Consider the following 26,192-nt stretch of genomic DNA (forward strand, 5'->3'; position numbering starts at 1 on the left):
GTGAGATCAATTTTTTTTTGCGTGTGAAAATGATCATGGTTTTCAAAATTTAAGATTAAAGAAATCATCGAATGTTGGTCATTTGACCAAAGGAGTAGCTATACAGTATGCTCCTACAAAAACATAATACACATGTTTTACGATTATTGTTTGTACTTTGTACTTGGTTTGGCCTAGCCGTGTGGAAGTATTCAATTCATAAAATTTTCTATAGAGCCTAGGCTCTAAATAATCAAATTAGAACCTAACTTCAGGTAGTGTTGAGAAATGTGGTTTAGGAAATCTTTGTGATAGTCATAAAAAATATTTTTATATTTATTTATAAAGTTTAAATCTTCAACTGTAGATCGATAGATCTATGAAAACTTGAAAATTGATGGTTCAAAAATGCATTACAAAACTTTCAAAAACTTGAAATCCATTTTTTTGTCATGTCGATGTTGAGATAATCAATTTGAAGATATTTGAACATCAAAACAATACCTTTTGAAGAAATTTTTGTGGTAGGTTCAAATTCGATTGTTTAGAGCCTCAGGTCTGTATAAACTCTTCACAATCATAAAAAAGAAAAAAGTTTATACAAGCATGCTCCCTTATAATGTAGAACTATGAATGCCCCTCGAAAATCTATCGAAAAAGATATTTTAATGTTGAAAAACCCCTTGATTGATCATTTCGACATCGAGATGTATGTCTATGAAAAAATAAAAAGATTTTAAACCTCAAAAATAGTGTATTTTACAACATATTATCTACACCATCTATTTTTAAGATTTTCATATGCTTATAAATCTACGTGATTTTAACTATTTTTAAAATTTAAAATTGTATAATTAGATATAAAAATAGATTTTGAGATAATCTTAATAACATTTTACATCTGAAGAGCATAAATTTGTTTCGTTAGTAGGCACGTATTTTCTCCATTTGCTCGCAGAGGCTCACCCAAAAAAGAGAAAAAAAGTGAAGGGGCACACGTGCTACACATTTGGACGGAGTTTGCCAAGGATAGATATTATGCCATCTACTAGAGGGCAGTTTCAAATCAAAATAAACCCTATACCAGGTGGTAGTCTCAAGTGGTTCGTCTTCGTCTTGCTATGAAAAATTGTTACCGGTTTACTAAAATTTCGTGCCCTCGTCGAAAAAAAGAAAAGAAAACTGTAAAAATAATCATTGATCTCTCAACTCTATTCCAAATGAAATGAAGCGGCAAGTCCAGCATTGACCTATTGTTCTCCCCCGCGCTCTTTCTACAGTGACTATAATGATCGAGTAAGAGAGATATTGGTTGGTTGCAGAGCGGTCTTTCTGCATTAAGCATCACGGTAGAGAGAGAGAGATTGGTTGCAGCGCTCGGCTGAGGTGATGACTGTGGAGTGAAGAAGAAGAATAGGAGGAGGAGGAGAGTTTGTTGGGTTATAATTGAAAGTAAGATGCAGTGGCTTTTGTTGGGGTGTCACGGGTGCCTGACGTTGGTGGTGGTGGTCTCCTTCCTTTGCGGGCAATGGCCAATCTTCCAGGGCACCTTCATCCAACGCATCCACTATTTCATCACCATTGGAGCCTACGACTACTTCCTGTTCGTCATCTACTCTTCTTCCAGCGCTAAACCCTAAACTGTTTTCATTATTTTTGTTTTTATTATTTTACTGCCACTAACTTCTCCGCGCGGTTCTCTTATAATTATTTTGGCTTCATTGGTCTGAAGTTGGGCTCTTATGGCTTCCTCTGCCTAACTCAACAAAATTCTATGAATAGAGAGAGCATGATGGCAATCCCGGGAAGAAACTTGTTTTTTAGGAGGATTGTTGCTATGCTCAAGCAACCTGAATTATTTCAGTTGGTAGGGTTTAGGGTTGTTAATCAGAGGGCCAATCAAGTTTCCTGGTTTGTTTGTTGGCTGACATGCTTTCCTTGTGTGTTTGAATGTTTGCGTTCTTGGTAAGCTATGTTTTAGGAAGGAGCCGTAGTTTGGTTGGTTACATGTCTTTGTTGTCCACAAGTCTTATGATTCTTGTTTTGTGTTTCTATTCTTTATGAGTTTTTTAATGCAACAGCTATCCCGAATATCTGGCATTGTTGCCTGCACTTTTTTATTTGCATTCCATTCAGTTTGATTTTGCTTTACCAATTTGTTTCACCGATCTTTCTTCCCTTTTGGAAAATATGGAGCGAAACAATCAATAGCTATTGAAACAGGCCTGAAGGAGCTGGGTGATACATGTTCTTGTATACGTATGTAGAGATATTTATGAAGAGCTGAGTGTAGTTTTGAATATTTGCACACTATGATGGTAAGCTGATATTGGATATTGCAAACTTTGAATGGGAGGCAAAGCGGTCTTTCGTCACCATCATCTGCCGCACCGGCCACCTTACAGTTCGGGGAAAACTTCTAGAGGAAAGGGTGTGCTCCATGAAAACCAGCCTCACACTCGTATGGAGTGGCCGGCCCACAGTTACTACCAGCAATACCAGCCTCATGAACCGAGCTCTTCTAGAAACAAACCCCCCCAAACACCTTCACTCGCAAAACTGCCCATCACCATTTACTCCTGCAACATTCAATAACTCCCCCATCCTCCCAACTCCTTCCATTACCAACCCTCACTTCCACAAGTGACAACCCCCACCAATGTATCCTAAGAATCCTTTCCATTTTGCCCCCTGAGAACCGTGGTCACTTCAACCACCTCTGTACCAGAGAGAACCCCATCGCAGTCAGCCTCCCCTAGCCTCTAGGAAAAACTACCCCCTAGTAAATAACCCTAAACCCAAGTCTAAACCACCTCAAAGTAAGCTTTCTCATCCTTATCGCTGAGAGCCGGCCCCAGTTGACAATAACCCTCCCACTAGCCCCCACAGGAGTTATGCACAAGTGATTGCCACCAAGCAACCTACTTCCTTCCTAAACCCTCATTCCCCCAACCCACCACCAACCATTTGTCAAGACCACGTTTCTTTCTCCCAAGCCTTACCCTATATCTGGCTTTATAAAACTCTGGAAATCTCTGATCGTGTTGCAGCCTTAAAACTCCTTTATAGGGACTTTGCAACCCCAACGCAATGATACTAGAGGTATCAACTTATGGCTCCAGAGTACTTTTAAGAACCCCCACATTTTCTTAAGATTGCATCATAACGGAAAATATCTGGTTTCCTTCCCTGAGCACTTCAAACTGGTGTTTCCCCCTACAGGGAGCCTTAGATTCAGAGGAGTCCTCTTGTCCTTAAAAAAGTGGTCTCTGCATGTTGAAGCCCAAAAAACTAGAAAACTCTAGATTAATCTTGAAGGAATACCTCTTCCGCTTTGGAATCTTACTGTCTTCAACGCTTTAGGAGATTGTTGTGGGAAGTTTATTTCTGTCAATTGGAAATTAGTTGGGTCTCTTCCGTTAGGAAAAGTAGTTCTTCTTAGTGAAGCTACTTTTGAAGATTTGATTCCTGAGTCCTTGGTTCTTATCTTATCGCTGTCTCTGTGCAGGGCCTCAGTCGCCATGATCGACCTCCCCATGACCACGACGGTTGGGCGCTGGTTCACCATTGAAATGGTGCTTCGCACCATGCTCAGTGTACCACTAATGTTGTTGTCCATCCATGCTCCCAAGAGCAGTGTCCAACATCTCTGTTGGCTCGCTCTCACCATACTCCTCCATCTCGAGATTCCAATCTTCATCATGGCCATCCGCCTATACCGAGATCATGCCCCCGAGAAGCTTCGGATTACTTTGATGTTTGTGCCCCTCTGCCCCCTTCCATTGATGTGGGAGGTACCTCCCAGACATCTGTCTCGCCGATTGCTCCTTTGAGGCCGCCCCCTCATTCACTTTCTATCCGCCCCATAAATGGCCCCCTTAACAATGTCCTTCAACCTTCCACCATGTGTCCCACTTGCATTCAAGGGGAAAAATCCTTGACACTTGGCATCGATTCTTTGTCCTTGAGGGAGGCTGAGTCCTCTTTGCAGCCAAGTGTCGTCCCTGTACAAGCCCTGTGGGCGGCTGTATTTAATGCTCAGCCACCTCCTGCCGTCCCTCCACCCTCAACTGCTCCCTCACCTATCACATCACCCGTTCACCGAGGTCCTTAACTCAAGCCCTGAATCGCCTCTCTTCCTTCTCCCTCCTCTTTCTCCTCTTGCCCTAGAACATCCGATGGTGATCTCCTCTGAAATCCCGCCCATCTGGAAAGATGACAAAAACCCAATCGCCTTCTTCCAATATAGTTGCTATCCCTCTCCCCAACCCTCCAGCCTCGGGCCACTATCCTCAGGCATTGATTACCAGGTCACAAACACTTTGGAGCCTCCTCTCCCTCTCATTAGAGTACAAGCAAAGGGGGTGAACCGACCCCACTCCTTGCCCCCTCCTAGACTACCTTTTTACTGCTTCTGATATATACCCCACACCCTCGTCCGATCCTCCTCGTGCTGTTGTTCCCCTACAATCTATTTCCCTTGGTGTCCATATTCCGCTTGGCCCACACAACTTTTCTCAAGACTTTGATTTCTTCTTTGATATATCCAGTCATCAGTTTCCATGGATTCAAGGGAGATTGAGAGGATCGCTAGGAATGAGGCTCTCATGGAGGGAATGATTCAAGACAATGGATTTTACTTTGAAGGCGATATTTCCTTGATCTCCAAACACCTCAGACAACTTCTGGTCCCTCACCTTCAAGAACGTCCAGGGAACGCTCCCAGCTCCACTCTAGTATCAACTATGATGCCCACAGGAGTTCGTCCCAACTCATCTCCCTATATTCCATCCTCCCACATAGTCCCAAAAAGTGGAGATTTGCTCGCCACCCAAACTCCCCTAGATGATGATTTTATGTTGGAACATAAGGGGTCTTGGCAGCCATGCCTAGCGTTCAACAATTTGCTCATTAGCTAGGTCCAATTCCCCCACCATTTTAGCAATCTTTGAAACTAAGCTCTAGTCCCTTGACGTTGCCTAATTCAGGGAAACCTGGGGGCTTACCCCTGCTGCTTGGGTATCCAAACCATCTTTAGGTGCGTTGGGGGGTATTTGGGTAATCTGCAGGCCAACTATCTTACAGGGTACTTCATTATTTCTGATTACTTAGTCACAATTAGTTTTAGGAGAGTATCTGATAACCTTCCCTTTCAGACTACTTGGTTTATGGCCCCAACTGTCCTATGCATAGAGAGAGTCTGTGGCAGGAACTCTCAGCTCTGTCTCCTACCTCCAATACCCCCTGGCTTATAGGGGGTGACTTTAACTCGGTTAGATGGCCTCAAGAGAAATCCACCGGTGGCCGCCTCACCTCTTCAATGAGATCCTTTAATGGGTTCATTGAAATCATGCCCCTCATAGACATTCCTCTATCTGGGGCCTCCTTTACTTGGTCTAACAATGCCATTAGTACTATAATGATCAAGATAGATCGGTTTCTCGTTAACCAAGCTTGATATGGTTGGGTTGGGAGAAGCAATGGGACCCTACACTAGGAAACTTAACCTTCCTTAGCTTGTCCCCAATTGAGGCTGATAGCTTCCAAAGGCCTTTCTCCTTGGTAGAAATACAAAAAGCAGTATTTGATCTTCACAAAGATAAGGCACCGGGCCTGATGGGTTCCCGGTTGCTATTTTCCAGAATTTTTGGGAAGCAACTTCCTCTGACCTTTTGGCTCTCTTCGAAGAATTTTTTCAAAGAGCCCGTCTCCATGCAGCACTAAACTGTACCTTCATATTGTTAGTGCCCAAAAACTGGAAGGAGCTAATAGGTTGAGAGATTTTCGTCCCATAAGCCTGCTCAACTCCTCTTACAAAATCCTTTTAAAGTTCCTAGCTACTCGCCTTTAGGCAGTACTCAGCTTCATCATCTCTACTACCCAATTTGCATTTGTGGCCAATAGGCAAATTCTGGATGGGGCTCTTACAGCGCACGAGGCCATCCACTCTCGGCCCCTTTCAAGCCAAAAAGGGGTCATCATAAAACTAGATTGGGAGAAAACGTACGATCGGGTAGATTGGGACCACCTGGACCTAATCCAAGATGAGATGGGCTTTGGGCCGCTCGGTGGAATTGGATCCTAGCTTGTATATCCAATCCTTCCTTTTCTATTCTTATCAATAGTACCCCAGAAGGTTTTTGCAAGCCGGCAGAGGGCTTTGGCAAGATGACCCCCTTTCGCCTTTCCTCTTCACCCTTATTGGAGAATTGTTCTCCAGATCTCTAGGCTTTATGACAAAGGGCTTATGTCGGGTTTTAAAACCTCCTCTCTTGGTCACCTCATCTCACACCTCCTTTGCGTAGGCGATACTTTAATCTTCTGTGATGCTAACTTTGATCAAGTTGATTGTCTTTGGAGATTTCTCAGAACCTTTGGGCTTCTCACAGGGATGAAAGTGAACCTTACCAAAACTAAAATGGCAGGCATCCAAGTTCAAAATCCAGAATTGGAGAGTCTAGCCAATGGATTAGGTTGTGTTGTTGAAACCCTCTCGTCCTCCAACCTAGGCCTTCCTTTGTGCTTAGGCATGCCTAAGAAGCACCTATGGGACCATCTGATAGAGAAATTCACTTGGAAGTTCGCCTCTTGGAAAGGGAGATTCCTATCATTTGGGGGTAGAATCACACTCGTTAGAGCCACCCTTGCCAGCATTCTGATTTGCTATATGTCGCTCTTTCAATCCCCATCTCGGCCATCCGAAAAGTGGAAAGTTAATGAGGGACTTCCTATGGTCTGGATCTGATGGCCCCAAAAATATCATCTTATTGCTTGGGATAAGGTCTGTGTTCCAAAAAAATTTGGGGGATTGGGGATTAAAAACCTTAGGACTTTGAACCTTGCACTCCTAGGGAAGTGGTGGTGGAGATTCTCCCCGTCCCATGCTCTATTATGGAAACATGTCATCAGGGACAAGTATGGTTTGGGTTCTGATGATTGGCTGCCAATAACACCATCTCATAGGTCTTCAGGTGTTTGGAAATGCATTGCACCCCCTAAGAATGCATTATGGAGTCATACTAGACTCAAACTAGCAATGACCACCGTATTAAGTTTTGGATTGACCTTTGGATAGGTCACACCCCTCTGAATATCACCTTTCCCTCTCTTTATGCTTTGGCCTGCAATAAGTCGGCTTCTATAACTGAATATGTAGAACTTGGCGTGTTCAATATATAGTCCGGACAACCATTTTTTGCAGAAATATCTCAGAGTAGGAACTACCTCCCTTACCTCCTTACTCCAACTATTGCACCCAGTCTTCAACAATTTTTCTAAAGGCGCTAGGTGGCACCCAGGCGGCCATGGGGGTCCAGGCCGCCTAGCGGCTAGGCGAGCGCCCAGAACCTGGGCGGCCTAGTTGAAAAAAAAAAAAACTGATGAGACTGATAATGATTAATCCATAAGAATTTTGATAATCCATAAGACTATAATCCATAAGAATTTTGATAATCCATAAGACCATAATCCTAGTTAAAAAAAAAAAGATAGGAGTCGAGAAGAGAATTTTGATAATCCATAAGACCCATAATCCATATTTTCATACAATGCTAAAACAGTAAAACCATACAAACATACACTGATAGTCTGATACATTGTAGACTCCACACACAAAAGTTAGATAGTAGAACTAGAAACTAGAAAGTAGAAACTAAAAAAAAAAAAAAAAGAAAATATATAGAAGTTCAGAAAATATAAAGTCGAGGACACAATAGTCAACACTCAACACTAAGATTCTTCACTTTTTAGTCATCATCATCATCAGAAGGAATAGGGTAAGCTTCATCTTATATATTATAATTGAGGCCATCATCATCAGAGTCATCTCCCTCTTCAATATAACGTTCGTCCTCCTTTGTTTCTTTTGAATCTGCCTCTTGCTCCTCCTCTTACTAGTATGTGCAGATGAGGCCTTAGGAATCTTGGCTGCTCTACACTTTTCTATCTTTTTGTGCTTTTTCGAACTCAAATATTGTATAATTTCCTCCCTGGTAGCCTCAGGAATATTTTTACACGGGGCAACATCCCCCTTAATACTGGCAAGGTATTTTTTAAACCGGTAAATGCCTCCATTAGTATCCTTTCCACAATAATTACATTTAATACGATTTTTGTCATTCGGATTCGGGTTATAACCATACTTTCAACCCGGATCACCACTTCTAGAAGAACCTAAAGAAGATATTTTCACAGAACAAGGCTCATTTTTTGGTTCTTTTAATTCAGAAGTTGTCTAATCTCATCTTGAATAGCTTCAGGAACCTTTTTACAAGAAGCAACATTCCCTTTAATACCGGCAAGATGTTTTTTGAATCGGTTAATACCCCCATTGGTATCTTTTTTACAAAAATTACACCTTATGTAATTTTTATCGTTTGGTTTTGGGTTATAACCATACTTCCAACTCAGATCTCTTCTTCTAGAAGTAGCAGAAATAGACCTATTCAAATGACAAGGATTTTGTTTCTGTTTTTGTTTTACAGAACTCATATATTGCTTAATATCCTCTCTGATAGCTTCAAGAACATGTTTACAAGGGGCAACATCCCTTTTAGTACCGCCAAGGTGTTTCTTAAACCGGTTTATGCCTCCTGTCGTATCTTTTTCATAAAAATTGCATCTAATGAAATTTTTGTCATTTGGATTCGGGTTATATCCATATTTCCAACCCGGATCTCCACTACAACTAGATCATGAAGAAGACATCTCAAAATAAAACAAGCAATTTAAAAAATGAATTTTTACGCTTACTTTGATTGCTCGAACTCCAAACTCCCACATCTGACATGTTTTCTGGTGCTAAAATAATAAAAAACATCCTCTAATAGGATTATAAAACTCCAAAATTAAATCAAATCTACCTGAGTGATGTTTGGATCTGTTTTTCATAACTTTGAGAAACACTTTGATCCAATGAAAGTCACAAAATTTAGTTTTCTTGAGGTTTCTTTCTTTAAAAAATGGGTTATTATTGTGGGTTTAGGTTTCAAATAAACCTAAAACCCATCCTTGAAACCTTTTATGTTTAAAAAAAAAATCAATACAACGCCCCTAAGCTGGGCGCTGGGTGCCCGCCTAGGCGACCGCCCAGGAATTGCGGCCCAGTTTGGCCGCCTAGGCTCGGGCGATGCACCCAGGCCTTCTGGACCACCTAGGTGTTGGGTGGTCAGCTCTTTTGAGCACTGGTCTTCAATGGTCTTAACTGTTCAGATGCCCTTATATGGTTTGAATCCCCTTTAGTTAGTTTCTTTGTGTCCTCTTTCTACAACTCTATGCTTCAGAACCCCACTAACTCTTGATCAATTGCAACGTCGTGGAGTCTCCTTCCCAAATAGATGTATTCTCTGCCATCTAGAAGAAGAGACTATTCTACATTTATTTATCCACTGTGATTCACCTTTGGCCTTTGGTCATCCCTTCTGAACCTCTTAGGTCTTCTTTGGGTCACGCCTCCATCTCGGGAAAACCTTTTTGAGTCTCTGTACTCCCCCCCTTTCTCCTCCCCTGAAAAACAACTATGGCGTATCTCAATTGCGGCCCTACTTTGGAGTGTTTGGTAAGAAAGGAATGCAACGACATTTAGAGGTGTTCTTAAACCACAAAACTCCATTTTTGATACTATCGCATCCTTACTTTCCTTCTGGGCCAAAAGCATACCTATCTTTGCAAACCTCCCTATTTCCCACTTCTTGAATAACTGTCACCCCCCTCGCTTAGACCTCGGCCTGTTTGGGCACCACCTCTAGGTTTTCTAAAATTAAACACAGATGGCTCTTCCTTAGGAAACCCCGACCCCTTTGGCATTGGTGGGATCCTTTCAAACTCTGACTCAACCCTTTGGACTTTCTCGGAGTTCATAGGAATTAGAGGTTCCACAGTAGTAGAGGCCATTGCTCTTTTGGAAGGATTAAAAAGGTGGCTCTTATGGAAGACTACTCAGGTGGGCTGATAGTAGAGTTGGACTCTAATAATACTATTCTTTGGGTCTCTGACCTTAAGGAGCCCCCATGAAGACGCAGTTCAGTCTTTGAGCTAATTCAAAGCATTTGCAGAAGCCTCACGCAAGTTAGACTCTCACCCATTTACCAAGAGGCCAACACAGTGGCGGACAGTTTGGCCAAGGAAGGTGCTGCTTTGGGTGCAGGTACTCTGCCAGCTCCTTGATACATTACGGCCGTCTCTCTCCCTCTAATTCTCTTTCACTCTTCCCTTCCATCCTCTGCTCCAGGAAAAAAAAAAAAAGAAAAAGAAAAGGAAAAAAAAAAAAATCTAAGTGTTTCTCTCTATCTTCTTACTTTGAGGTGTTGGAAAAGAAGAAACTTCTCATCCTATTCTTTCTCTCTCTATCTACTTTGAGGTGTTGGAAAAGAGGAAATTTCTCATCCTTTTTTTTCTCACTCTTTCGTAGTCTGCTACTCATTTCCATTCCCTTCCTTCTTTTGTTTTCACCTTAATCATCTCTTCACCTCATTCTCTACCTTCTCCTCTATACAATCATCTCACTTCGCCCCCTCTCTTCCACCTCTTTATTTCTGGTCTGTCTTAACAGTTTACTTTAATTACCTTCATCATTCTCCCCTCTGTCTCTCACCTCTCTCACTTCTTGGTACCCCTTTCTCTCCTTTCTCGGTCTTCATACTTTATCTTATCTGTTTCTGCTTTCTTTCTCTCTCTCTTAGACCTCTCCTTTTTCTACCTCTTCCTTCCCCCTCTCATTTCGTTCTTTTCTAACTCTCGTTCACGAGAATTTCTGGGAATTCTCAGTTCCCTGCAGCCTCCCTGCAGCCTTACTTTTGTTCTACCCTTCCTTCACGGTGGTTACAACGGCCCATAGCCTTGGGTTACACAATTATCTTTCGTTTACAGTACAACGGTCCTCAGCAGGAGCAGAAGCTTTAGCTTGAAATCTGTACATCGGCCCTTATCAGAAGCAGAAAGCAGTTTGCAGGGGCAGACCATCTCTGATACATCCCAACTCCCCTCGCAATTCAATTCAATGGTAGTGGGCCTCTTCATGGGGAAGCTTGGTGGTGAAACCTGTTTAGCACTTCTCTCCAGGTCACTGCTTACTCTGACTGGCCGCTGCTAATCTCACAGTAGTGGGCCTCTTCATCAGGTTGCCTGGTGGCCAAACCATTTAGCACTTCTTTCCATGGTAGCATTGTTAGTCACTGCCTGGCCGCTGCTAACTTCACCGTCCATCAGTATCCTGAATTATCATCCTCTCACCTTATAGTGGTTCCCAGTCTGCTTGAAGGCGTTGAGGTCTAAGCCCTCTGAAGATTCTCCTTGTCTTTTTTGTTTTTATTTTATTTTTCTTTCTTCCTTTTCTTTTCTTTTCTTTGGTTGTAAGTGCACCCAACTTGTGGGTTACTTTTTTTGGTTAGTTTCAGTTTATGTAATTCTTTAGCCTATATATAATATTAGTCAACATATTCCTCAAAACAAACGATATTGGAAATTTACCTAATCGCGTGTGGCCTTAGTAAGCTCCACATTAGGAAGGGTATAATAATATGGCTTTATTGTTATTTGAAACTTTTCCATCTCATCTTCAAATTTTTGGTTGTTGCTGCCATTATCCTTGCATATCACATCTGTAGATTTATGCATATGCATATGCTCTTTATTTGTTGACAGAGATTTTACCTTACAGTCACCGATGTTGCCATTGTTGTGTATGAAAGCAGGAACTGACTTTTTATTTATTTTTTATTTATATATATATTTTTTTATTTTTTCTTTTGTTGTGTCTTATCAAAGTCCATTACATCTGTCAAAAAATATGCAGTTCTGTAGAGCTTGACCTACTTCTGATGGCTGCAGACGCTTTGTGATGCTTATATTTGGTACGAAGGGCCAGAATGCTATTCTTTCTGTTGAGCATTATTGCTGTGACCGACCAAACCCAATTTTGCAGGTAACAGACTTGTTATATGGTGCTTATGTTATTATATATGAGAGTATAGTATGTTGTCTTTTACATATTTTGATAATGGTGCTTTGGGCAAGTATCCATATCATTGTTTCCTCTCGTTTAGTATCTAGTGTATTGGTTACATATCAAAAACAAAATAAATGTTTCTTATCTAATAGTTTGTAGAGTCATCAAATTTTAAACCCGTACGCATTCCATGTTGATTCAACTAGCATTAGTTTGGAAAATTCAAAAATTTTCCATCAAATACTTCATTGAGCAAGTTGTCTAAGTATGCATATTGGGATTTTATTGTTAAGCTTATCTTATTTTGTATAGACTCCAGGTTTCACTTGGGGCCTGTAGATGCCAGATAACTCACAAGATACCCGAGTTTGAATATTTTCAGAAGCCTTGGTTTGATACAGAACGTCTTACTCATGGGATGCTGATTGGACATGATTGTTGTTGGAGTCTTGGATAGAGGGAGTTGGAAGTTCATTTTTTGGATTTATATGTATTATCTTACTGAGGGTATGACTCTTGATAGAGCAGAATGGCGGAATATGATTCGTGCAGCCAACCCTAAATAGTTGAGATAAGGCTTGGATGATGATAATGAATCTACTTTATATTGATTTTCTTGAAGACATGAAAGGATTCGCCTCTTTTACCTTGCTTGCCACTCTCTCTCTAGTATTCCCTTTGCTAGTTTCTTTTGAGGCCATGCAGTGGACCATCCTCATGGAACGTTAGGACCAATATTAAGAAATGAGTTAGTTAGTCATGAAAAAAATTTGGGCTGGTGCAATTTTAAGTGCTACTTTGCAGGACAATATTACCAACCCTTTGCAATACGTTGGGCCGTCTTGCACGAACTCTCACATGAGTAAACTCGTGGATATGGATTATAGACATTATGATTTTCTTCATTTTTTTTCTTCTTTTGCTTTATACAGTTTCAATTATAAAATTTTAAATTGCTGACATTTCCATGCTTCACTGTGTTGCTGAGTAATTTTCACAGGCTGTCTTGACACTGTCGTGATCTGGTTATTGATGATGGTGATTGCTTCTATACATGTATGTTCCATTGGTTAACTAATTCGATCCTTTCTTTGTATGTTTCCCATTGCAGATACTATACCTAGCAATTATTGGAGGGATGTATTTTATTATTATAAAGTCTTCCTTTCGCTATATTCCTGGTTATTATTTGTCTGAAGTGCACAGGTACCACACAAATATCCTTAATGGATCTCTGACATTACTGAGAATCATTGAAATCTTTCTGGAATGACTTTCTCTGAGATATTCCATTTGTTGCTGCAGATACACAGCATTTATTGCCGTAATTGTGGGTGTCGGACTCTTCGTTTTGACCAGCTTTTCTGATCCGGGCACTGTTAAAGCCGACAATGTTTCTGCATACCTGTCAGCTTATCCTTACGATAACATCATTTTCATGGAGAAACAATGTTCAACATGCAAGATCACGAGGTTTTTCTTTTCATGCATACATGCATACTTACATTTTACATAGGGATAGTCTGCTGTAACTTACAGCATTATGGAAAAATCAGTCCATTGGATGATCACTGTTAACTGAGATGATGAGTGATGATAGAGAGAGGATGCAACCCTTGGGGTCCTGTCCTGCTCTGGTGGGTCTCCTTCACTCTCTGTCATCACCTGTCATTTCAATAAATATTGAGGATGACCCAGGGGCTATGGTTTTTCTATAGTACATTGGTCCATTGATACTTTCCCCTGCGAGCATATTACCGCGTTTCGATTTTTTTCATTGTTTTTTTTTATGGCTATATTCTTTGATGGAATCTGTATTTTGCTTTAGACCTGCAAGGTCCAAGCACTGCAGCATATGTGACCGCTGTGTTGCCCGTTTTGATCACCATTGTGGGTGGATGGTTGGTTTCTACTGTGCCTTTATGTCCTTGGACAGTCTATTTCATTTCCATAGTTGCAGATGATTTTTTCGATCCACTTGGTATCTCCTTGAAAATTAGTTTTGTAAACTGCAGAATAATTGCATCGGAGAGAAGAATACCAGGTATTTTATGGCTTTTCTTCTTTGGTGAGTATTTTGACCTGGGCCTTCATATACTAATTTTGTTGAAGCATTTGTGGTGTCATAATGCGCAACGGAATATAAGACATTGTTTTCTTTGTAGTCCATTCTGGGCCTTCATATGTTAATTTTGTTGAAGCATTTGTGCTGTGATAATCTGCAACTGAATATAAGATATTATTTTTTCATTGGCCATTCTCAAGGATTAATTCTCTTTTTCATATTTATTCCTAACACTCAATATATGGACTATCCATAAAATTTCTCATAAAAATGAAGATATAGACTGAATATAAGACATAGTTTACCTTAATCTTTTGATCCTTATTTTTTTGATTCTTACAATATTGTCAACTAGATTTTTGTAATGATATGGGCCACATTTTGCTCGTCCATCCTTTCCATAAATGATCCCAAGGAAGCTAATTCTATATTCTGTATTACTTACTCCTGAAATAGCTTTGGATGAGGATGTCAATGCTTTTTTATTTTGGAAGTCACATGAGGAAGTCCTGATAATGAAAGGATTCATGATCCTGGAACAAATCCCATGCACTTGTGGTTCTGCAATCCAAGCTCTCAAAATAAAGGATTAAATGATTTGGGACTAGACATCTGATGCTAGATGGCCAAACAAAAACAACTGCAGGAGCATAATTAAGAAGTCTCCGACTGAAACACTCTTTTGAAAAGGAAATATCTTATTTTTTGAAGTCCATCGAAAATTTCAAGTTATTTGAAAGGTCTTCAAAAAATCACTTTTTTATAGAACCAATATAAATGGTGATTTTATCTATTTTCAAGAAAAAATATAAAAAAAATCTTTTTCTTGTTCAAAGTTCAAACCTTTTTGAAACTTCCCTTATCATCAGTGTGATTCAAAATCTTTGAATTTTGACTTTAGGATAAGCTTACAAGAGTGGAAATTAAACAAGAATGTTTATTATACCAAAAATTTCACCAAAGTATTCCAACAAAAAAGCACATTCTTCAAAAAAATAAAACAAAACATATCCCCCCCAAACAATTGTAGAGGTAGAGGAAGAGAGTCTTGTAATGAAAAATGTTCTTTTTCACTAAACCAAGAGCACTATTGTAGAGAGGAACTAATGCTCGAAAATTCGGCTGCCCGACAGCCTAGGCAAATTTTTTTTAAAATGCCTAGGCGCTGTCTGAGTGGGGTCATTATGTGCCCTGTTTCTGGGCGCCCGCTTAGGCGCTATTGTCTAGGTGCCCGCCTAGGCGCTGCCCCGTGACAACTTGCGGGTGGGCGGAAAAACACCCTCGGTCAGGGTAAAAAATGTAATTTCCCCCTCTAAAAAAAGGGGAAAAGGGTTTTAGAGGGTATTTTAAGCCCCCAATAGAAAATCCGTGGCTTTTAGGGTGAACCCCCCCCGTCTTTTGTGATTTATCGAAAGATCGATAAATTTCTTATTTTTTTGATTTCTTCCTAAAACGAAGGCAACAATTCGTGGGTGGATTTGGAGCTTCTAGTAGTTGATTTTGAGAACTTTTGGTGACATAAAAGGCGAGGTTTGCATCGACATCGATTTGATTTTGATATTTTTAAAGTATTATCATATTTGAAAGAGGGTTTTGATTTATTTTGCTACAATATATTATGTTATGAATCATGTGTTTTTTCTTTTTTTTTTCTTTTGCGATATATTTACATGTTTGTAGTTAAAAGATTGATTTTTTTTGCGATTAATTGATTTTTTTCTCATTTGGACGATGAAATTGAGCATATATTGTATTATTTTATGAATAATTGATTCCTTTTTTGTACAATGTGTTTTATTTTAATATTTTATTTTATTTTTTTAATTTATTTGATAAATAATTGATTTTGTGATATCGTAATGGGTTAAGACTTGTATGATTGTCTCATCCGTAAATATGTTATGTGGTTGTACTCATTGTAGTAAGGTATTGTTGTACTATTATGTTTTTGTCTATTTCATGATCATGAGGAGTTTGGAGGTCTGAAATTGCACTAAAAACTCCCTAAGGCTTTAAACCATGCCCTAAGAAGTCCCCTGTTTTTATGTTTTGGTAAGGGCGCCTTGTCTCTGAGCGTCTGCCAAGGTGGCCAGACACCCAAACCGCCTAGGCACCCGAATCCGACTTTTTGAACATTGAGAGGAACCAAGAGTGATCAGTCCTGGCCGTCTTGGCCACCTAGGAGGCACCTGGGTGGTCACCTCATGGTTAAGGTGCCCGAAACGCAACTAAGGGAACGTATTATTATATCATAATATATATGGGGATCGGGGAGTCTAATGTGTGTATATATATATCATCATCATTGTCAAAGCCTTTTCCCAACTAATTGGAGGCAGCATTATGAATTTTGGTCCGGGATTTTATTTGTTTAATGGCCATATTTTCTCACTGCTTCCAACCATGTCCTCTTAGGCCTATCAATTTCTCTTTTGAGTCTTCCACTTGACCTAACTTGCACCTGCTAATAGGTGTTGTACTGAGTCTGCGCCACACATGGCATCCAAACCTACTCTCTCTCATCTAATTGCCTATTGGTGCTACACCTAAATTTTCCCGAATATATTCATTTCAAATTCTATCCTTTCTTGTCTTGCCACACATGCATCTCAACATCCTCATATCCGTTATACTCATTCTATGAGTATATTGTTTTTTGACCGCCCAACATTCCACCCCATAGAGCAAAGCTGGTCTCACATGTGTATATATATGTGTGTGTGTGTATGTGTGTGTGTTCCATCTCCATTACACTCATTCGATGGGTGTATATATGTATGTACTCCAAACATTTTGACTATAATATGCCCTTACATGTTAAAAAATGACCTTTTACTATAAATATTTCGTATATTTTGGAAAGGGAATTTTGGCCTTTTTGCAATCCCTTCATAACTTAATTTCAAATTAAAAAAGGATTCCTTAGACTCTTTGAATAATGATTCGCTTTAAAAGCAATTTAAATTACAAAAATACCATTATCAAATTTTTCAAGTAAGTCATTGTTAATGTAACTTTTGTATTTGTAGGGGAATTTGTTGTAAAAAAATTTGGGGTATGAATTCTAAGTTCATCATTGTGTCCTAGAATAACCTCTTTATACATATACATATGGGATTGTCTATAAAGGGACTATTTATCTTTTGTACATAGAGGTCACAATCAGTCCCACTCATTAAATGTCAAATTGGATGGCTTGGGTGAGTCACAAAGTCCGAGAATTGTTTTTTGGAACTGTGTCTAATTCAATGACACTTTTACAATCACCCATATTGAAATTTAAGGGGCAAGAATGATTGTGACCTCCATGTACCGAAGATAAATGGTCTCTTTGTAAACAATACCTATATCTATATATATGTGTGTGTGTGTGTGTTGCCGACCCCAATTAACTAGGATAATGCATGGATGATATATATATATATATATTTTGCCACTCAGGGCCAAATTGGCCAATTGCCTCTACTGCAACATAAAAGCTGTTTAAGTGAGCGGTATTGAAAGGAATGTCCGCCTCATAAAACCATGTAGCCAAATAATACACAGCTCTATCTCTCTCTTTTTTATTCTATTTTCAATGGTGGTTTGCTTTTTTGTTCTCTCTCCTGCAATCTCAGGGTCAGGCCGAGGTACGAAACTATCCATAGGGCCTCTAACACGAGGCTTCTTAGTCTTAGAGCCAGAAGCAATTACAACTCCCTTCCCCTTTCCCCTAATAATGGATTGCTCAGCCTCTTGACATCCCTCCCCAATCCTTTCCTCATCACTATCATCATCATCAAAATTGACTCGAACCCCAGACTTAATCTCTGCTATAGAGGCAAATCTCTCATCTTTTTTCATTTTCACCAAGTTCATAAAATTCTTTATTTCCTCTTTAACAACATCAGGAGTCTTTTTACATGGGGCAACATCCCCCCTAATACCGGCAAGATATTTCTTGAATCGGTTTATACCCCCTTTTGTAACATTTTTCACAAAAATTTCATCTTATGCAATTTTTATCATTAGGATCTGGGTTATAGCCATATTTCCAACTGGGATCACCACTCATATTAGATCCCGAAGAAGACATCTAAAAAATATTGCAAATTACTAAAGCAATAAGTTTGATTGCTCAATCTTCAAACTTCCACCTCAAAGATGTTTCTAAATACTCCAAATCTTCTAAAACACCCCCTAATAACTTTGCAAAACATCAAAAAGTAAATATAGTACCAATGGGTGATGTTTTGATCAATTTTGGTTAACTTTGAGTAACCCTTCGATCTTAAAAAATTCACCACAATCTAGGTTTTTGGTGGATTTTTCTCTCTAAATTTGGATCAAACAAGGTTTAGGTTTCAAATGAACCTAAAATCTTAATTTTTGGGCCTTAAAAACAAAAAAAAAATGACGTAAAATGGCCTCACTATTTTTTTTTCCGCCCCTGGGCTGGACGCTGGGCGGTCGCCTAGGCGGGTTTTGTACCGCCCAGGGACAAACCTCCTAGTTTGGCCGCCTAGTTGCCCAGGCCTTTCGGACCGTCTAGGCGGTCGCCTAGGTGTTGGGCGGTCCGCTTTTTGAATCACTGACTGGGACTCTATCGAGGAATCTCAACCTCTCTCACCTGATGAAAGGAATCAAAGGTCTCTTGCCTAGTTCAATTACCAATATCTCCTTTGCAAGGAGGAAATCTTCTGATACTAATGATCTAGGGTCAAATGGTTGAAATATGGGAACCTAAAAACTGCCTTTTTTCACAAAACAAGTAATTGTAGAAGTAGAGACAATTCCATCTCCTAAACTAGTCAAGCATCGAGAGATTCTCTCTTTCCTCATCATCTCTTCTACATTCTCTTTCATCTCACTCACTGATCTTTAGGAGGCTCTTCTGGGATGAATGGTGCAGTGAGTTCATCCCCTAACATAGCATCTTAAGAATCCTTTGGGGTATTCAGACTTCGATCTGATACCTTTTATATGCTACCATTGATGCCTCCTAGGGGAGGTAGCGTCGGAAGGCTATTGAATTAACGGGTGATTCCTTTCTTCTTCTTCTTCTTCATCATCATCATCAAAGGGGAAGGGTGAGGATTGGTCTGAAGGAGAGACAGAAAAGAAAAAAGAAAAAAGAAAATGAAGAAGAAGAAGTGATGAGGAGCCACTCGTTAATTTGACAACCTTTCGATGCCACCTTCCCTAGAAGGCATCAACGGTAGCACAAAAAAGGCATCATACCTTCATCTTGCTCACTCTATCGCTCTTTAGGAGGGTCTTCTGAGATACATGGTGCAGTGGGCTCGTCCCTTAACATAACATCTTAAGAATCCTCCGGGGTATTCAGACTTTGGTCTAATGCATTTTCTGTGCTACCGTTGATGCCTTCTAAGGGAGGTGGCGTCGAAAGGTTGTCAAATTAACGAGTGGCTCCTCATCACTTCTTCTTCATTTTCTTTTTTCTTTTTTCTTTTCTTTGTCTCTCTTTCAGATCAATCACACCCTCCCCTTTTATCACTCTTAATACGTCTCTGAGGACAAGCCAGGGGTTGTCAACCCATCGCCCAGTCATCTCATACATGTGCCTTTTAAAAGGCATAGCGTAGTGCAAGAGAGCCAAAGCCGAACTGAGCCGAGACGTAGGGGGCTTTCTGCATTCGTGATCTAAGAGGGTTGCTCACACGCCCGGGCGTGTCATGAACCCAACCCGTGAGGTAGGTCCCCCCTCACACCTTAAATCTTTCTCTTGTTGTTTTTAGCCGTACGCACACACACTGCACCGCGGTCTTGAGGAAGGGTTCTCTAGGTCCGATCGAGACCAGGGCCGACCAATGTTGTCCTGTAAACCTGCTAATTATTCTCATCTAAGAATTTTTTATTGTCTTGCTTATGTTCATGTAGAGGATATAAGTTGAGTTCTGAATCAAAGAAGTGTATGTTCCCTGGTTGTGGATGGAGTTAAAGGCTTTAGATTATGGTGCCTAGATCCTATGTCGTCTAAGTTTATTATCAATTGTGATGTTAAGTTTGATGAATTATCTATGTTGAAGCACATTCAAAAGGGTCTGGAAAAGAAAATCACAACAGTGGTGATGAAGTTGAGGTGGAGTTGACAACTCAATAATGATGCAAAATATGTGCTTGAAAATCCCTGTGATATCGTGGAGGAAAATGTTGAACATGAGGAGGTCATTGAGCTTACTCCCCACGAGGAAGAGCCTCATCTTGGAAGGGGATAAAGAACCAAGAAGCTTGTAGTATGGTTTGGTTTTGAGGATATGGTGGCCTGTATATTGGTTGCTACAAGGCAAGAGGCTTCCACTTTTAAGGAAGCTACACAAGATATTGATAATAGTAGGTGGAGTGATACCATGAATGAAGAAATTGAGTCTCTTCAAAAGAATCGTACCAGGATCTCGTGAAATGGCCAAAGGTAAAAGAGCCAATAGATGTTAATGGGTTTTTAAGAAGAACGAAGGTTCACTTGAGTGTGGTGGTGATCAGTTTAAGGCACGACTTGCAAAAGGCTATGCGCAAAAGGAAGGTGTTGTTACAATGAGATATTCTCTTCGGTTGTGAAACACACTTCTACTGGGGTATTCATAGCCATGGTTGTATTGTTTGATTTGGAGTTGGAGCAGCTTGATGTCAAGGCTGCATTCCTGCATGTAGAGCTAGGGGAACATATTTATATGAATCAGCTTGAAGGGTTTGTAGTTAAAGGCAAGGAGGAACGTGTCTGCACATTGAAGAAGTCATTGTACAATCTAAAGGAGTCTCCAGGGCATTGATAGAAGCACTTTACATTCATGATTGGGCACAGCTATGTCAAAAGTAAGTATGATAAGTCTGCTATTTTAAGAGATTTACATATGGTTTGTTCATCTGTTTGTTGCTCTATAAGGATGATACGCTTGTTGCTACGAAGAATTCTTTGAAAATAGTAAATTGAAGACTCAGCTTTATGGAGAATTTGAGATAAAAGATTTAGATTTGACAAAGAAAATTTTGGGTATGGAGGTACGTAGAGATAGAAAGTTGGACAAATTGTGGCTCTCAGAATGTGTACACTAACAAGGTCCTCGCCAAATTCGCTATGGAAAATTCAAAGTCTGTAGGTACTCTTCTTGTTGTACATTTCAGATTGTCAGCAACATTGTCTCCAAGTATAGGTGCTGAAAAGAAATACATGTCTCGTATTCATTACGCAAGTGCAATTGGAAGTCTTATGTATGCAATGCTTTGCACTCGTCCGGATATTTCTCATGTCGTTAGTGGTATTAGCAAGTATATGGCTAATCAAGGAAATGAGTATTGGCATGTGGTAAATGGATTTTGCATCAGATGTGGGTCTGGTGTTTGAAAGAAGCAGCAAGTTTGATAACAATGTTGTTGGTTATGGTGATGCTGATTATATACATGCTTTGGACTATAGAAGATCTACTACAGATTATGGTTTACACTTACAGGAACTCCTATCAGCTGGAGGCCGATGCTACAAATTGTGGTTTTCTTGTCTACGACTGAAGCATAATACATGGCTGTTACTGAGGCAGTGAAAAAAGTTATTTGGCTTAGAGGACTTGTGTTGTTTAGGCTTACATCAAGACAGATGTATTGTTCATTGTGATAGTTAGAGCGCAATACATTTGGTGAAGAACCAGGTATATCATGCGAGGATGAAGTACATTGATGTCGGGTACATTTTTATCCGTGAGATAATAGCTAAGGGTGATATCTTGTTACTGAATATCAACACCAAGAAAAATGTTACAGATATGCTGACAAAGCCGGTTCCATTACGAAGTTCAAGCTATGCTTGGATTTGACTAATATGTTGCCAAGTTTTGTGCTCATGGGGGCGCGTGTGAAGAAGACGGTTAATGGGAATCTCTTTTCGAATTCAAGCCAAGGTTCAAATTTGCTGATTTTTCTCTTGAATCCCTAATATTAAGGAATTGGTTTTCCTTCTATTTTGGGTTTCCTATTAATTTGCGATTTTAGTAACTAATTTCTTATTATCTAGGGGTTGGTTTTGGGGTGATCCTATTTATATTAGGATAGGCTCTTGAGTCAACGTAGATAAGGATAAAGTTAAGTTTTCAAAAGTCAGGAAAAGTGGGATAGGCCTCACGTACTTTTTTTGGGTTGCTTTTCTCTTTATATTGGGTCATTGTAGAGAGAGAAAGTGCCAGAGAATAGAAGGGAAACTTGAGGTGTAGAGAGAGAAAATGGAAGAGAATGAGGTTTTATAGGAGATTGAGTTTTGTATCTCTGGTTCTCTAAGTTATGCATTTTGTAATTTTCTTTCTTTTAATTAGTGGGAAACTGCCGCTCATCTTTGCCCGTGGATGTAGTCACATTTGTGACTAACCACGTAAAATTCTAGTGTTCTTTTTTGCATTATTTATTTCTACTTTATTTTTTGTGCTTGTTATTTGCTTGTTCTTGGTTCTATTTTTCTCGCTTTTTATTTGCTGAAAATCAATTGTCGGGTTTTGGAGCTTCCGTGCACTATAATTTACTTGGAGAGAAACAAGAAATTCTTTTGCGGGGAGAGAGCCACCAATGAAACCCTCAAAGAGAGGGTTACATCGTCTTTTGGGCAAAACACAACAAAGCTTTCTACCATTACTCCTTCTCAGTGTCCCACCTTAACTGGAACAACTTTCTGATTATTAGGATTATGCGTATTCCTTGGGCTACTCTCAAGAGGGCCCCTGAGATTGACTAAACTGAGTTGAATTTCGATGGTTGCTCCCTTGGCAACCCTGGCCCCTCAGGCATTGGGCTATTTTCAGAGATGTCAACCGCAATACCCTCTTCTCCTTCTCTCGCTTCATCGACCACGTTGACTCGACGGCGGAGGCGCTAGCCCTCCTTGAAGGCCTTTGCAACTTCAATCCTGCTTGGAGCCCCTCTTTGATTATTGACGGGGACTCCAAGAATCCTGCCTTTGCACTAATACAATGTCAATTCTGTACAACTTCAACTCCAAGCATGGACTTCAGAATCCTGCCCCTGTCCTTGGAGACTGAAGCATATATATTCAATGAGATTTTCTACCTTTGCACTAATACACGTGGTATGGAGACACATCTGGAGGGATGCCAATTCTGCCGCAGATGTCCTTGCGAAGGAAGGTGCTACTCACCAGAATTCTCACGGGTCTTTTGAGGACCTTTTACAGCAATAGAGTCTCACCTCTACCTGCTTATTTTCTGATTGTCTATAGACTGGATGTATAGCATTTTTTGGGCCCGATTAGGGGTCATTGTTATTGAGCACCCCTGATATGGGATGCTCCTTCTCTTGTAACACCTTCACTTTTACTTAATATGGTTAACATTTTAAAAAAAATGTTACTTGGCATGTTCTTAAATTCTTTTTGTCTAATATATCAGTTCATCTAGAGTTATCCTCACAAATTGCTAAATCAACTGGAATGTAAGGTCTCTCTTTTTTATTTCTGCGGGAAATTGCCTGAGGATGTTAATAATGGGAGGGTGATTGCTGCACAGCATGGTTCCTACAACGCTTGCATGTTTCTCATCGAACATTCTATCAGAAAATGCAATTTTTCATAAATAGGAGCAAAGCTGAATATGTGTTCTGCTGCAGTTTTGTTCATTTTAATTTGATGTATTTACTTACGAATTTTTTATTATATTTTATTGTTATTTTAATTTATGCTGAGGGGCAAGTTCTATAGGACAACTGTGAGACCAGCTTTGTTCAAATGGCCATATGGGTGCCAGAAATCGATATGACTGCAATTTAAGTCATAACACTATACTTATTATCAATGAAAGCATGTGGCTGAAATTTTTCTTGGAGAGAAAAATAATGTATAAATATGATTAAAGTGTGTTATGCCTCCTTGTTTATCCTGTAGTTTTCTTTTGATTTTTAATAAATAGTTTCTAACTTTTACTGATTCCACTTTTATAGTCCTTAGTCATAAATTTTAATGTTTTGCAAGTGAATCTCAAGAAATTTTATTCCTTTTACACATTTCTTGCCTAGGGAATATTGGGCCTATTTTCTTCATCTCTTTCTTTATGGTTGTTTGTCTTGCCTGGCATGGTTCAAACCTAAGGCTTGACCACCCTCATACACCATGGAACAGCAATCTTTGTTTTTCTAACATGTTTTTTTTTTTGACAAGTGTTAACTTTTGCATTGATCAAAAGAATAAATACAATGAGGTTAAAGTAAATCCAAGAGTACCTTAAGTAAACGGAACTCCTGGTAAAAAAGAATACGTCATCGGACCCTATACAAAAATGTGTTATACCCTATACAAAAATGGGTTATAAAATTATCCCCTTACAGTGTATTGCACATGTAAAAAAAAATTAAGAGAGTAGCTAACAAAAAATCCCAGCACACAAAAGAACCCCGCTCCAAAAGGAAGCAAGTGCTATGTAACCACCCGAAGCTGAAAGGGCCTATTCTTCAACATGGGCCTTGGCTCCGTCCTTGGCCATCAGATCCGTGAATCTGTTCGATGTCCTTGAGATATGCTTCCATAAGATGGGCGTATCCCTTCATGCGGCTTTGTTTTTCTAACATGTTGCATTTGTAATTCTAAAGAGACTTTGCACATGCTTTTGATATTATGACATGGTCACATTGTGCAGGCATTTCGTTCTTTGCTTATATGGAACGGTTGTCCTGGCTTTGATTCTTTGTGGTCAATTGAAAGATCATAAGGTGATATACATTTTAACAGGTAAGCTGACCAACCATGAATTGACTGGAATCTTCTTGTTTTTCTGAAATGTAATTGGGATTTTCTTTGACAAGGGAATGCAATAAAGTATCTAACTAGTATGGAAATTCTTTCTTTTGTAGCCTATTATGGAGTTGAGGATTCTTTGTACAGTTTGTTTCCTCATGTTGTACAGGTATGACCATTAACTTTGCCAACAATACGTGTTTCTCTTACCTGGTGAAGATGAGAACACATCCTTTGTTGTTCCATTTTATTGAAATATGACTATAAAATGCAGTGGTTATTGATCTCATACAACACCCAAATACTTGTGATGGTTTTCCTAGCAGTAGTATCACTTCTACTGGCTGGATTTTTTGGGTACCATGCTTGCCTTTGCCTCACAAATACAACCACTAACGAGGTAAACTCCTCTGACTCACTACTTTGTGATCACAGCTCTGCCAGCATTTAATTTGCTTTTCTCATTGAGGATTTACTCTACCATTTCAAACTATAGACCTTCAAGTGGAAAGATTACATAAGCTGGAAGAAGAGATTAAATGAGGCCAAGGCCTCAAGCGCAGCACTGAAAGGAGATACTTTTGCAGATGAAAATGTTAGTGGAAGAGAGAAACCTCCACAAAAGAGACATGCTTTGTTTTGTTGTACCCGTCAGAAAGTGGGGGAGAAAGTTGGGGAAGTTATAGCTAAGAAGAATATGTATGATAGGGGTGTTCTTCGTAATGTCTTTGAGATAATAATACCCTTTTCAGCCCGACGCTCATTTCTGTTCAGGAAATCAGATTGAGTTGATTTTATCTTAGGGATGAAACTGACACCTGCTTGTCTTCTGGTGGCGTTTTGTGAAATATCATTTCAAACTCGAGTTACCATCATTTGGTATTCTTGGAGGGAATGAGGGAGGTCGACTATTTTGTGCTGAACCTTGTGACCTGTGGTGTCCAAATACTGGGAGAATCAAACTTCTTGAAGGAACTTTGTTGGAAAGTGGTGAGGGTCCCTTGCCCTTTGTGAGAGGACTGATAATGTCTTGATTTCTATTTACTTTTGAGTTGCCCCCATCTCACAGATGAAATCTCTGTACTGTAAAATTCTTGTTCTTTAACTTCAGAAAAACAACTTGAAATACAATGCTTATATTATTCATTAATTGGTGCAGTTACGAGGGTTCCTAGAAAGCAAAACTACAATGAGATTCTATTTTGTTCTCTGCTGATTCGAGCCTAGGAATAACAAGGATTTCAGTAATGTGATTATGAGCTGTGTTGTGTTCAGAAACTGCAAGCTTTCCTTTCTCATTACCACAACCTATGTTAGTTTACAACATCATTTATTCGTTATCATCATCAAAAGCTTTTTCCCAACTAATTGTGGTCGGTTATACAAATCTTGATATGTCATTCTTCTCTATTAAGAGTTATACCTTCAGTGAGGTTATAAGTTTTCATATCTTTTCTCACCATGTCTAATCATATCTTTTTGGG

General features: G+C 39.6%; 1 protein-coding gene across 17 annotated transcripts; it reads left to right on the forward strand.

The window, feature by feature from the left end:
• Positions 1–1,208: 1,208 nt before the first annotated feature.
• On the forward strand, positions 1,209–25,858 carry LOC18446837 (DHHC-type zinc finger family protein). Of its 17 annotated transcripts, none has more exons than XR_016045496.1 (10): positions 1,209–1,582; positions 11,771–11,899; positions 13,035–13,129; positions 13,229–13,396; positions 13,752–13,824; positions 13,939–13,991; positions 24,611–24,702; positions 24,825–24,877; positions 25,035–25,108; positions 25,205–25,858. XR_016045496.1 is itself a non-coding variant. In XM_020675155.2 (10 exons), exons 2-10 carry the CDS (start codon positions 11,816–11,818, stop codon positions 25,493–25,495), a joined length of 1,035 nt encoding a protein of 344 aa, XP_020530814.1. In that variant the 5' UTR covers positions 1,209–1,582; positions 11,771–11,815; the 3' UTR covers positions 25,496–25,858. The 17 variants fall into 17 exon arrangements, 10 of the variants coding, with proteins under 10 accessions (XP_020530814.1, XP_088709373.1, XP_088709376.1 ...); XR_016045500.1 differs by having other exon boundaries at positions 13,939–13,967; XR_016045494.1 differs by having other exon boundaries at positions 11,806–11,899.
• The last annotated feature ends 334 nt before the right edge of the window (positions 25,859–26,192 follow it).

This window comes from Amborella trichopoda, chromosome 12 (assembly GCF_054954075.1).
Source record: "Amborella trichopoda isolate Santa Cruz 75 chromosome 12, AtrichopodaSantaCruz75HAP2 v2.0, whole genome shotgun sequence".
NCBI classification, from domain to species: domain Eukaryota; kingdom Viridiplantae; phylum Streptophyta; class Magnoliopsida; order Amborellales; family Amborellaceae; genus Amborella; species Amborella trichopoda.